The sequence below is a fragment of the Mercurialis annua genome, linkage group LG7 (assembly GCF_937616625.2).
Source record: "Mercurialis annua linkage group LG7, ddMerAnnu1.2, whole genome shotgun sequence".
Lineage (NCBI taxonomy): Eukaryota > Viridiplantae > Streptophyta > Magnoliopsida > Malpighiales > Euphorbiaceae > Mercurialis > Mercurialis annua.
In genome coordinates, this window is record NC_065576.1 from 20,206,144 (window position 1) to 20,219,471 (window position 13,328).

The following is a 13,328-nucleotide window of genomic DNA, read 5'->3' on the forward strand; positions in this document are numbered from 1 at the left end:
TTTCAATGACCACTTCCTCACTAGCACTTAGCTCACTATAACTTGACTCATCCTCAACCACCATAGGTCTCTTGTCATAATGGTCATCAAGAGCTTTTTCGCTTCTAAGATCAATGTCACTGAGTTGCTCTATCGGATTAGACTCGATTGTAGATGATACGCTACCTTGCACTCCACCATTCATAAAAAGCGCCATTCTCAAGGTGGCGCACACTATTCTCATGTATTTGATCGAGTTTTGCCAAGATATTGTCAAGCATGCTATCCGCATAAGAAATTTCATTTTGCTGAAAATCATGTGATTGTTGTGGTTCATTACCAAAATTTGAGTTGAAATCCCATTAGTCTTGATACGGGTGATAACTTGAGTTGAAATTCAAATTTTCATTGAAGTTCTCCAAATTGTTGTCCCAACCATAGCTCAGAGGGTTGTGCCACCCCGGATCATACATGTCGGAATAAGGGTCACTAGCTTGCCATTGATTATCCATATAACTGACATGGTCATTCCAATTTGAATAGAGTGAAGGACACTCGGTTACAGTATGACTAAAATCCCCACAAATCTCACAATTTAGAACCCATGCAATTACTCTTGTCAAAATAGGTTCACCATAAATATATTATCTGAAGATAAACCAACAAATACACAATTTCCTACACAACGACAAACAAGATCGACAAGCGTAAATCACAAAAATAGTAAATTAAAACAATAGAGGTAAAAACAGAAAATAAAACTAACTCGACTAAGACTTAAAATACTCTCAATCAATCAAATACGCAATTGTCACCGGCAACGGCGCCAAAAACTTGTTGGTAAAAACGCTCACGCGCTAATGCCAACTTATAATAGAGTGGACTACAAGTCCGGGTTGTCTAACCCACGAGGACAATGGATTTGATGAGAATGAATCGATTTTAAGTCTCAATTCGTTTAGCATAAAAAGGTAGATGAATTGTAAACAATTAAACAATTAAAATGCAACTAAATTATAACCAACAAAAGAAGAACAATTAAACACTGAACTTGCAATTAACAACGATAAGTTAAAACAGAGATAACAATAAGATTAAAGCGTGTGAGGGTCGATACTAACTAATTAACATTGCAATAAACATAAATGAACATCATGGCATTCAACAAGAACTGAGTTGTTCTTAAAGCATCGTTCCCGCTCTCTCGAGCCTCAAAGAAAAATAAAACCACCTATCGAGCAACATATTAAAGCTTAACCGACTCTCGTGATACTAAACATAATCAATTAAAGAACAAGCAATGATTAATCCAACTCAGCGGCTACCTAATCCCTAACCCGCTCTCACGGTGTTATGACTTAGGCTTCTAATGAAATATATGTCTATCTATTTAACTATCTCTCAATGCATTAAACAAACACTAATCATGCTTTAAGATATCAATCTAAAACAAACATTAAGAATAATGATTAAAACATGTTATTCAATCCATACATACAAATCCATTCAAAGCAACATTTAAGAGTTCATATCAACCCCAAACATGGTGGTTTAGCCAATCATGATAAACATCCCATTAACTACTAAACAAAGAGAAATAAAAGATAAGAAACACTTATTTAGAAGAATAAAATTCAAATTAAGCACTTGCAGTCAAAGATAAATCTTGTTCTTACAATAAGTAAAGCTCCAACACCATAACAATGGTGGAAAAGATGGAGGCACACAACCCTAGAATTACTCTACTCCTAACTAAAACAAACAACTAAAACTATGAGAATAATTGTTGTAGAGTATATGTTTTAACCTAAAAAGATAAGATGTATTATATAGGCAATACAAAAGAAGAAATTAATACAACCTTGTACAAGTTGTGTTTGACAAAAAGTGGAAGTGGGCCTCCATCTTGTTTCATTTGGGTTCTCAGCCCCATTTTACACTAGGGCTCAATCGAGCCCTTCAAATTAAATAAAGGGCTGGATCGAGCTCCTTATCCGAGAGAAAAATGCCCATTTTTATGCCTAGAGCTCGATCGAGCCCTTTTTTTGAAGGGAGAGCTCAATCGAGCTCTTGCTGATTTTCTGATTCAAAATCACTAACTTCAAAATTTCATAACTCGATGTAGAAACGTCCAAATGAGTTGGTTCTTGAACCCCTAGAAAGCGTTGGATGTCTAATGTATTTCTTATAAGTAACATCAACTCCTTAGGAGCCTCTAACTAATTCAAAATCGTCAAATGGTGAAGGGGGGTCAGATTCTCAAATGTGATTTCAACGTCTCTTTGCTTCAAAACTTCACCCTTTCTCCGACTCGTCGATTCTTCCCTCTTTTTATGCTAAAACACTCCGCAACGCTCCAATATCCCTGAAACACTCACATATGCTAAAAGGTTTACAAAATACTAGAAAAGAACGGTGAAACGTAGCAAAAGCATGCGGAAAACAACTCAATACATAGAAGTATTTACTCCTATCACCAACCACAAAGTTCATGGCAATCCGCTCCCACTTCCACTCTAGAATCGGTAGTGGATGCAGATAGCCAAAAGGTCTCTGATGTTCTAGCTTCAATTTATGGCAAGTCAAACACTTGGAAACATACTCAACGACATCCTTTTTTATCCCGATCCACCAATACGTACCCTTAAGATCATGGTACATCTTTGTAGATCCTGGATGGACACTGTATGCTGACCTATGTGCTTTCTCCAGAATCTAGTCTCTCAAACCATCTAAATCTGAAACTCACAGTCTAAAACCGAACCTGAGAACTCCATCCACAACCACAAACTCGGAATTCCCGTCAAGATGGATCTCATCCATAATCTGTTTCAATTGTGGATCCTTAGCTTTTAAAACTGTAATCCTATCAATCAAAACCGGTTGCACCTGCAGATGTGCCAACAAACTACCACCCTGAGAAACCTAAAAACAGTAGCCCGAAGCTATCAAACCTTGCCACTCTCGAACAATGGGTCTACGCTCAACCTCAAAAACATGGGCCAGATTGCCCAAGGACTTGCGACTCAACGCATCGGCTACCACATTTGCCTTACCCGGATGGCACTGAATGGTACAGTCATAGTCCTTCAACAACTCCAGCAACCTCCTCTGTCTCACATTCAACTCTCGCTGATTAAAGATGTACTTCAGACTCTTGTCATCAGTGAAAATCTCACAAGTCGCAACATACAAGTAGTGCCTCCAAATTTGCAGAGCTAAGACCACAGCCGCTAACTCCAAATCATGAGTAGGGTAATTCGCCTCATGCTTCTTCAACTGACAGGAAGCATAGGCAATCACCTTACCATGCTGCATCAACACGCATCGTAACCCAATCCGAGAATGTCACGACCCAATTTCATGGATCGCGATCGGTGCTAGGGTATGGTCGTACCAAAACCTGTAGCAAACCTCGCGGATAAATACACAACATATAAACCTGCAAGAAAACCATTGCTCGAGGGCAACCGGAACTCCAACCTAAGTTTAGCAGTTTATAAACCAACTTAAATAACAACTTGAATATCTGAAATTCTCGGCTAAAACCCGGTACTCAACAACATGCCTTATATAAATCGAATCCAAAGTATAACATGCCAACATCAATATAAAATAGTCGGACCATTCTGATAAACCAAAGTATAAAAGAACCATAAACGACTAACTAGTTCTACTGCTGTCTAGAGTATAAAACAGTTGACTAGTTTTATTAAAACAAAAGAACCTCCGAGGGAAAACAAGAAATCGTAGATCGACCAACGCTCTCAAATCATAAGCCTTGAAAATTGGGAAAACAACAGGGTCAGATATACTGAGATGAGTTCATAATGCTATTTACATTTATTAAGATTAAAACCCTTTTATACTAATATACTTATATACTTGATTATGGAATAGCATTATTAAATGAATTTCCAAACTATAATCAAAAGTAGATGGGAACAAATCCTCATCGATCCCAAAGTAAGCCAGACATATAGTCAACCAATCCCAAAGTACTTACCGGTGCACATAGTCTTGATACTCACCTATGGAGTAGCTTGATTGAATCCAGATCCATAATCGTTCAAAACAGTTCGCAAACAGTTGATATACTAAAATAAATTGTAGTACTTAATAAAGCGGTAAATAACATTATAAACTCACTACTTGTGTATCCACATGATAACCTCAACAAGCAAGCTAACCCGTCGTAGACTCCGGAACACGAGCAGACGACGGGTCTAAAAATAATATATTAGTTAAAATCAATACAACCCTAGCTCTAAGAATACTAGACACCACATAGAACTTGTATCTCAATTCACAACCAAAGTACAACCCAAAGAATCCATATCAACAAATAGCAAGTTAAGTCTAGATCAGTTCTTACTTTTGAAATCGAATTCAAAGTTCTTAAATACTCAAGTAATTCTTTAAAATAATTAAACTTCCCAAGGTAGTGTGTTGCTCTTAACAACTATATAGCTCAACACAACATGTCGGGCGACATAATTCTAACCCGAACATAAGTATGCCAAAGCAAAACCCGAGGTATAATCCTTTAATTCAAAACCAAAGTTATTTCAAACAAGAACTCAACTTAAACCTTAACCATGTCATGACTATAAGAAGCAAAAAGCCATATAGCTTGCCAATACTTTAGACCAGACAAGGCAATGTTCTTTACTTGAAAGAGGTAAGAGAGATTCAATTGACCAGGAAAAGGGTAATCCCCTTTATGACTTTCCCGATCGACGCCTCGGGCCGGGAGCCGGGCTCTGGGACATTACTACCACGGCTACTATACCCGAGTTTTTCTATTTCTAGAATACTCAATATATGTTTTACATCATCTATGCAAAAATGTTCAATTTTCTTAAGATCTTCTTGACTCTTATTCAAAAGGTCCGATAATGTATGTATATTGGATCTTTTGAGGCAATCATAGATCTTAGGAGTCAATTATGATTGGTCAATAAAAACGTATTTCAATGTTATTTCATTTTGTAAGTTTCACCTAATGTATACATTACTCAAATAATCCAACTTAAATGAAATAACAATTGATTTATAGCACCTCTTTAATTTCAACTCAAAATTGAAATAGTTTAGCAATCTATTACCCAAACAAAATAACACCTTACATGCCTTATACTCTAAGATATTCTATCACAAATTCAAAATAGTTTTATAACCACTCTAATTAATATGTTGATTTAAGCCACTCTAATTAAGTGACATAACTAGGCAAAACAAACACAACATTGCCAACTAAGCCACCAACCAAATAGGCACCCAAATTACATACTTTTAACATATGAAATCAGCCATTAAACTATAAATTTCCAGCCACTTAGTTAGATTCTTAAAACATCGATTTACTATTGGGAAAAACCTCCATTTACACTATTCCCAACCCTAGCTCAAAGATTATAACCATTGAATGAATAACCCACAACTAGCAACCTAAGATCAATCTCAATTACAAATTCCAGATTTTAAATAAGCCTAAAATCCGATTTTACAATTCAACTACCAATCCTTTGATACACTTTTCACTCTAGCCAATCTATCCAATCGACCCAATGTATAATGAACATTCAAATGCCAAAATCAATACCAATTCAATGATTCCAGATTTTAAGATAATAGTAAAACAGAAAATAAATCTCATAGCACCCAAAGTACGAATCTACCACAACAATCAACGAATCCCAAAGAAAAAACACAAGTGAAAGGATTACATACCTCTTGGATGGACTAAAAACAATCAAATAGAGAAAACCTAGAAAATATATTATACAAATACAACGTATAACAAGATATGAAGAAAACGAATGAATATGTAAATAATTGAATAAGGTTTAAGTGATTAATTGTTGAAATAATTGATTAAAACACTTAAAATTGAAGAAAATAGGTTGAGGAATCAATAGGAGATGATAATATGAGAGTGACAGCTACAATAGGGTCTTAAGAAAAGTTTAAAACTGATATAGGTCGAATAAGGTGGTATTTATATAACACAACGATCTGTACAGTACGCCTGTCGCGCCCGCTACACGGGTATGTCGTGCCCGCAACATAGGTCGCGCCCACGGTCCTCAAGGAGTAGCGCCCGCGAAAAGCTACTACCTCCGATGAATAATTTAATTTTTAAAAACGAGCTGGGAACCGCTCTAAACTCCGAGGCCACATCCAAGACATCTCAAAACATAACATAAAAGTTTTGGAACCTTCAAACCACGATTCTAAGTGGTCGAGCCACTCAAACAAACCCTAAAGTGATGAGTAAGCTTAACGGAAATAGCCTGAAAAATACGGGGTGTTATAGAGAATTATCACAGTACACAGTAAAACCCTCAATAACTGAAGGTAATGCCAAAACAGGAGCTGTAGTCAAAATCTCCTTCAGCTTCTCAAATATTGCCTCACACTTTTCGATTCACTAAAACATCACATCCTTCTATGTCAGTTTAGTCAACGGTGCAGTTATTTGAGAGAAATCTTGCATGAACCGACGGTAGTAGCCACCTAACCCAAGAAAACTCCTAATCTCGGTGACTGACCTCGGCCTCTGCCAATCCATAATTGCCTCAATCTTGTTTGGATCAACCTTCATCCCATCCTTTAACACCATGTGTCCTAAGAAGGTAACCTGATCCAACCAAAACTCACACTTTGAGAACTTAGCATATAACTGATGCTCAAGCAAAGTCTGTAGTATAGTCCTCAGGTGATAAGCATCCTCCTCCTCACTCCGAGAGTAAATCATGATGTCATCAATGAAGACGATAACAAACTGATCCAAAAACGACTGATTCATCATGTCCATAAACGTTGGTGGTACGTTAGTCAACCCAAATGACATGATCAGAAACTCGAAATGCCCATAACGCATTCTGGAAGCAGTCTTAGGCACATTGATGTCCCGAATCCAAATTTGATGATACTAGGTCTCAAGTCAATCTTAGAAAAGCACTTAGCAACCTGCAACTGATCAAACAAGTCTTTGATGCGAATAAGAGGATATCTGTTCTTGACAGTAACCATATTCAACTACCTGTAGTCAATACACAGCCGAAAGGAACTGACTTTCCTCTTCACAAATAGAACAGGAGCACCCCACGGAGAAGTACTTGGTCTGATGAAACCAATGTCCATCAATCTTGCAACTGCTCCTTCAACCCCTTCAGCTCAACAGGAGCTATCCGATACGGCGGTATCGAAATATAAGTTGATCCAGGAACAACATCGATAAAAAATTCGATATGCCGATCAAGTGGTAATCCAGGTAACTCCTATAGAAAAACGTCAGTGAACTTATTCACTATAGGAACGCTGTTCACACTACCCACTTCACCAACCACATCTCGAATCACATCTAAGAAACCCTGACAGCCCTTATTCCACATCCGCTTTGCCTTGATCGTAGATATCAAATTCTTAGGTGTCTCCGCCTTTTCTTCTAGAAAAGAAAAGGGTAGATCACTGTAATACCCAGTAAATTTTTGTTAAATTTTTCCGATGAGTTCCGGAAATAAATTCTATTCGTTGCAGAGTTTGGTTCGATTTGGAGTTCATTTAAATATTTTATGGTTTGTTAGTTTCGGTTGGGCCTCTTTGGTTGGCCCAACCTCGTTCTGTTTCCACAAGTCTCGAACGAGACCTGTGTCTGGGCTTCAGGTCTCGTTCGAGACCTATGAAATCAAGCTGGTCTCGTTCGAGACCAGCACAAGTCTCGTTCGAGACTTGTGTAATTAAGCTGGTCTCGTTCGACACCAGCACAGGTCTCGTTCGAGACCTGTGAATTTGAGCTGGTCTAGAACGAGACGAGCCCTTCTTTCCCCTATATAACGTTTTTGTTCACGTCTCTTTTTCTAAACCTAATTTTCCATCGTTCTAAACACACCCTAGCCGATTTTGACAAACCAAAACTCTCAGGGATCATAACTTCATCTTCTCCTTTCGTTCGTTCGATCCGGTAAGTCTTTAACGTCCCGTTCTTGGTTTATATTTTGATATCGTCAAAAACAATTCTTGATTCCTAAATGTATTAGCTTTAATCTGATTGTTCTTTGACGATTCTCATCGACTCAGCGATCTCTTCGAATCTCATGTATTGGAATCAATAACGGTACGTACCATTCCTCGTTTTTGCGCCGTTTCGTTTCGCTGTGTTCTTGCTATATTGTTGTCGTTTCTTATCGTGTATTGCAGCCATTATTTGTTTTCGGTAAACTTATTTTGAATAGAGTAGAGATCGAATTTGTGTGAGTTTATGATTGCCTAACCGTCGTGTTGATTTCCGTCGTCGGACTCGACCGTATTCTGAATTCTTGTTGCCGCCGTGAAACTGTCATGGTTGCTTTGACATGTTCTTGATCTTATTCTTGTTAGTTAGGTGATGTTACTAAGTTTGGTTGCTTGTGATTAATTAGAGGAATCTTGACCTAGGGTTAGTTGTTACTTTCTTGATGATTCACGGCTTATTTTGGTAACATTCACAATCTGTTCATGTTGGCGGGGTTGGGATGATTTTTGAATTGAAAGAGATGGCTAAATGGCATTGTGATCACTAAAATTGTTTAGTTTAAATCAATTGGATTCCTCAAGTTGTTTCTAATTATTCGCACTTGAATTGAGGCTAATTAAATTCGATTTATAAATTGGCAATTTGAAAACGATAATTATTAATATAATTACTCGGGTAATTATATTAGTTTGATGGATATTCCAATTTGGCTAATTTACAGTTTAGCCCCTAAAGTTTCTAAGAACTTATTCAAGTTAAGTTTTATCTATTGGTTTTGTTTTGAGGATAACTTTTGGATTTTGTTTGATTTATAATTTAGTAAATTGATAACGAGTAATTAATTTTGATTTTGAATATCAAATTAGCTAAATTACAGCTCTAGCCCCTAAACATTTTTAAACTTAATTTGGCTAAGTTTTGGTTGTAACTTAGGTTAGTAGAATTGGAAGACATTGAATTCTATTTTAGAAATAGATAATTATTTTATCAAGTATTTTAATTTATAAACTCGGGTTTATAATTTAATAAACTTTTAGGTCGGTTAGACTTTGGTCGCCCAACAAGTGAGAAGAAGCTTGGTAGTTTTAAATACCTCGGCTGACTCACTGATATGGATTTTAACTTGGGTTACATTAAATTGTTTAATAAATTACTCGAAGTGTAATTTAATATATAACTTATATGGTTTGATTTCTAGAACGTTTTAATACGTATTAATCTTATGTGTTCGATTATACGTTGGCTTGTTGATGTGTGTGCTAGTCCTATTTGGTGTCTAGTACTCTCTAAAGTTAGGGTCTAATTTTAATTATGATTTTATAATTTGTCTAGACCCGTCGACTATTCGTACTTCAGAGGTGAACCAGAGTTAGGTTGCTTTGTCAGGATCACATGGCACATGGATTTAGCAAGCAGTGAGTTTATATCTCTATTTACCGCTTTATTAAGCAAATATTATATATATATATATATATATATATATATATATATATAAATAGCTTTCAAACTGTTTTCGGCATTGTGGATTTGATTTGGAAAGTGATACTCGATGGGCATCATCAGGACTGCGTGCGCACCAGTAATGATTATTATGGTATCGAGGTAGGTTTGAGATGCGTCTCACCTTAGTGAGGGCACTCGTGGATGATACGTCTCGTGCGCTCACTATTTTATTAAGTGGTAGTTGGGGATCGGTTATTGAGATACGTCTCACCGACACGACAATGGATTTAGAATTAGTGTAGATGGTTAATCTGACAATTTGTCCGATTAGCTCTCCGATACTTAAGTCAGTTTAGTCTTAAGGGAGAATATTTGTATTTATTGTAAATTGTGTTTTTTAGGCATTACCTCAAGCTCCTTATATAGTGGTAGTGAGAGAATAAGAATCTAAATAGGAAAGGGATTCCTATTTAGCATTAGAATTCAAATAGGAAAGGGATTCCCATTTGACATTTAAATCTATTTAGGAATGTGTTTCCTGTTCTTCTAGAAAATTGGTCTTCTAGAATCTCCTTTATTTTCGGTATTTAAATCATATTCAGATTCTTCAACGAGTCTCAAGATTCGTCTCGGTGGGCGAATCCCATAAGACGGCTCATAATATTCCGGTTTCCATCATTACCCCCCCCCCCCCCGCGCAAGTAAGCTAATGTCTAGGTATTTACGCCTTGTTTAATTTTTAGCTTTTCCTTGTTGAATTCAGTTTCGTCTTGGCGAGTCCTCTTGTTTGGCGAGACTCTTGACGAATATCTTTGATTTATTTGGATATCTTATTTCCAGGTATTCCGTTGTTCATGTTTTGATTGTTTTGTGTTCTTGAAATTTCTTCAATTGTCTTCTAATTTCCAATCAATTTTGTGATTCGATCCATTGGCCTTTTAAATTTTTTATATTTATTTGTTTATTCTTTTCCTCTTTGTTGAGATCCTTCTTGGCGATTCCTTTTGGCGAAGCTCATTCTCTTGGCGAGACTTATTGTCTTCTTTTTATTGTTTTATAGGCAAAATTTATGTGGCGACTCCTCATCGTTTGGCGAGGCTTTTATACTATATGAATCTTCCTCAGTGGGCCAAGTCCTTGTTCTGGGCGAGCCCTTATATTTGGATGTTCCCTCATCTTGGGAGAACCTTCATTCTTCTTTGGGGTGGAACGCTTATTGGGGGAACCCTCTTTTGTGTGCGAAACATTTATTCTTTTTATTTCAGGGTTTTGAACCTTTTTTGTTTAGGACTCGGTCGAGTCTTTTTCGTTTTTCCTATGTATTCTTCTTTACTGCTTCATTACTCCTTATTTTTCATTTGTTTTGCTATATTTGATCTTCGTTGGTTGTGATTTTAAGTTTCTGTGTTCTTTCTGCTTGTCTTTATCTTCATTGATCGAAGTCTTTTATTCCAGTTGGTGTTTACTCTTTTAATGAGTAATTGTTTCTTGGAGGTGACTCTTCTTGTTTGCAATTCTTTTTCCTTGAGTTTTGTTTTCTTCCTTGGACAGATATGAGTCCTTCGAGCTCCTCTACAAGTACACTGATCTCAAATGGTATTTATGCCCGTTTTTGAGATCAGGTCATTCAATTTATTTTAATATTCGATTCTTTTTGGACGAATTTCCAACCTTTTTAAGATTTGTTCCTCTGATTTGGGCGAGTTGCCTGTGATTCGTTGATTTGGGTATGTATTCTTATTTCTTTTTATTTGAGCGTTTTCGCATTCCTTTTGTTTGGGCGTTTCGCGTTTCTTTCGAATTCCTCTTACTTTTTGGCATTTTTCTGTTTTTTTTTTCTTCGCATTCCTCTTATTTTTCGGCGTTTTCTCTTTCTTTCGCTTTATTTTGCTTTATTTAGTTGATTCGCCTTTCGCTTTATTTTGCTTTATGTAGTTGATTCGCCTTAGCATTTTGCTTTGAGTTGATTTTGATCTTTGATATTTTGCCTTTAGAGTTAATCTAAACTTTGTTTTTGGCGTTTCGTTTTTATTTTTAGAGTAAATCTATACTCTGGTTTTTTGGCGTTTCACTTTTATTTTAAAGTAAATTTATACTCTGGTTTTTTGGTGTTTTGCCTTTATTTTAGAGTAAATATATAGTCAGGTTTTTCGGCGTTTTGCCTTTATTTATTCTTATTCATTCCTTCTTTACTGCGTTGTATGAATTAAAAATAGTTTGCACCATTGGGTATGACATACGTTTATACTTGACAATGGGCGATTGGCACCATCGGGTATGACAAAAAGTCTATACTTGACGACGGGCGATTGGCACCTTCGGGTATGACAAAAAGTCTATACTTGATGATGGGCCTTTTGACTTCTACTTTATTCTTCCTTCTCTCCCTCTTGGGGTTTTTCTTTAGGATTCGGTCGGATCGATCTCTTCTTTCCCTCTTGGGGTTTTCTTCAGAATTCGGACGCATTATCTCTTCTGTTCCTCTTGGGGTTTTCTTCAGGATTCGGTCGGATCTATCTCTTCTTTCCCTCTATGGGTTTTCTTCAGGATTCGGTCGGATCTATCTCTTCTTTCCCTCTAGGGGTTTTCTTCAGGATTCGGGCGAATCTATCTCTTCTTTCCCTCTTGGGGTTTTCTCCAGGATTCGGCCGAATCTATCTCTTCTTTCCCTCTTGGGGTTTTCTCCAGGATTCGGCCAGATCTATCTCTTCTTTCCCTCCTGTGGTTTTCTTCAAGGTTTAGACGAACCTATCTTGTATGTCCCTCTTGGGGGTTTTCCTTTGGATGAGTCTTCTTTGGATGATTCATCTTTGTCAAGATTTATTTCCTTTTTTGTTGTTTTCTTAGTTTATTCTTTTTGACCGAGACTTATTAAGGCGAGTTTCTTCTTGGTTAAGCCTTGGCCTATTCTTCTTTGGTGGAGCCTTCTTGGTTTATTCATTCGTTTTGCCTGAGGTCTTTTCTTTCATTTTTACATCGCTTCGTTCTCCATTATCTCAAGTGGTGTTCTCTTTATTTATTTCTTTCTCCATCTTCATTATTGTTCTAGGTAAAATTCATTCGATTTCTTGTTTCTTCTCTTCTTTCGGCCTTTATTTTTTTTCTTTTCTTGCCACCAATTTTTGTTATGCTTTCTATATTCTTTTACTCCTTGTAGGAGTTCTGTTGCCATCATCTCTCGCTTTATTTCCTTTTTCTGGATTTTTTCTTGTTTTTGTAATTATTAGATCTAAGTTATTTTTTCCGCTAATTGTTTGTCTTTTTTCTTTTCTTGATCATATTTGTATTTCTTCCTTCATCTTTAGGAACTATTTCTCATTTTCTTCGGTCCCATTTGTGTTGAGCGGTGCGTAGTTTCTATCATTATCTTTATTATAGTATCTGTATTATGGGGCGAATCGCCTGTTATCGCCATGCTTGTGACTTTTTTCATCGCTTTGATTTTTGGCTTTTATTTCTTTGATTTTTTTGCATTTGCCTCTTTGCCTCGTAAGACTCTTTTTCATGATTTTAGCTAACAAGGGCGAACTCTTTAATTTCGGTTCGTATAGATTTGGCTCTTTGTTCTTCATTTTTCAATATCTTAGCTACTTTTTCTTCTAGGTCGCCATTCGCTGCATATGTGATTTTGCTTTGGGATGGGGATTCAGATGGCTCCCCTTCTTCTTTCCGATATTTTTTTTTTGCTTCGGACCGGAACTTCTTCCCCATCTACATGCTTGTGTCGCTTTCAATTTTGATTTTTGCCTCTAGGGTGATTTCTTCCATCGCCTTCTGAGATATTTTGTCTTTTGGTCCTTGGGCCATTTCTGCAGTTTTGATTTTTGCCTCTTGGGCGGTTTTCATTTTTGCCTTTTGGGCGGTTTCTTTTCTTGTCTTCTGGGAC

The 13,328-nt window shown here is 36.8% G+C and overlaps 1 protein-coding gene across 1 annotated transcript; it reads right to left on the minus strand.

The window, feature by feature from the left end:
• Positions 1 to 341: 341 nt before the first annotated feature.
• Positions 342 to 7,017, minus strand: LOC126656945 (uncharacterized). The gene is made up of 12 exons (XM_050351570.1): positions 6,955 to 7,017; positions 6,560 to 6,622; positions 6,317 to 6,400; positions 6,243 to 6,275; positions 5,585 to 5,656; positions 4,708 to 4,914; positions 4,571 to 4,645; positions 3,394 to 3,462; positions 2,934 to 3,111; positions 2,434 to 2,651; positions 1,101 to 1,210; positions 342 to 549 (listed from the first exon to the last, which is right to left on the minus strand). Exons 1-12 carry the CDS (start codon positions 7,015 to 7,017, stop codon positions 342 to 344), a joined length of 1,380 nt encoding a protein of 459 aa, XP_050207527.1.
• Between the last annotated feature and the right edge of the window lie 6,311 nt (positions 7,018 to 13,328).

Coding starts and splice junctions, on each gene's coding strand:
- LOC126656945 (XM_050351570.1), bottom strand. CDS start 7,017: ATGGTTACTGTCAAGAACAGATATCCTCTTATTCGCATCAAAGACTTG. Junction 6,623..6,954: donor ACTTGTTTGATCAGTTGCAG/GTTGCTAAGTGC, acceptor TGGTTGGATCAG/GTTACCTTCTTAGGACACAT. Junction 3,463..4,570: donor ATAGTCATGACATGGTTAAG/GTTTAAGTTGAG, acceptor TGCTAAACTTAG/GTTGGAGTTCCGGTTGCCCT.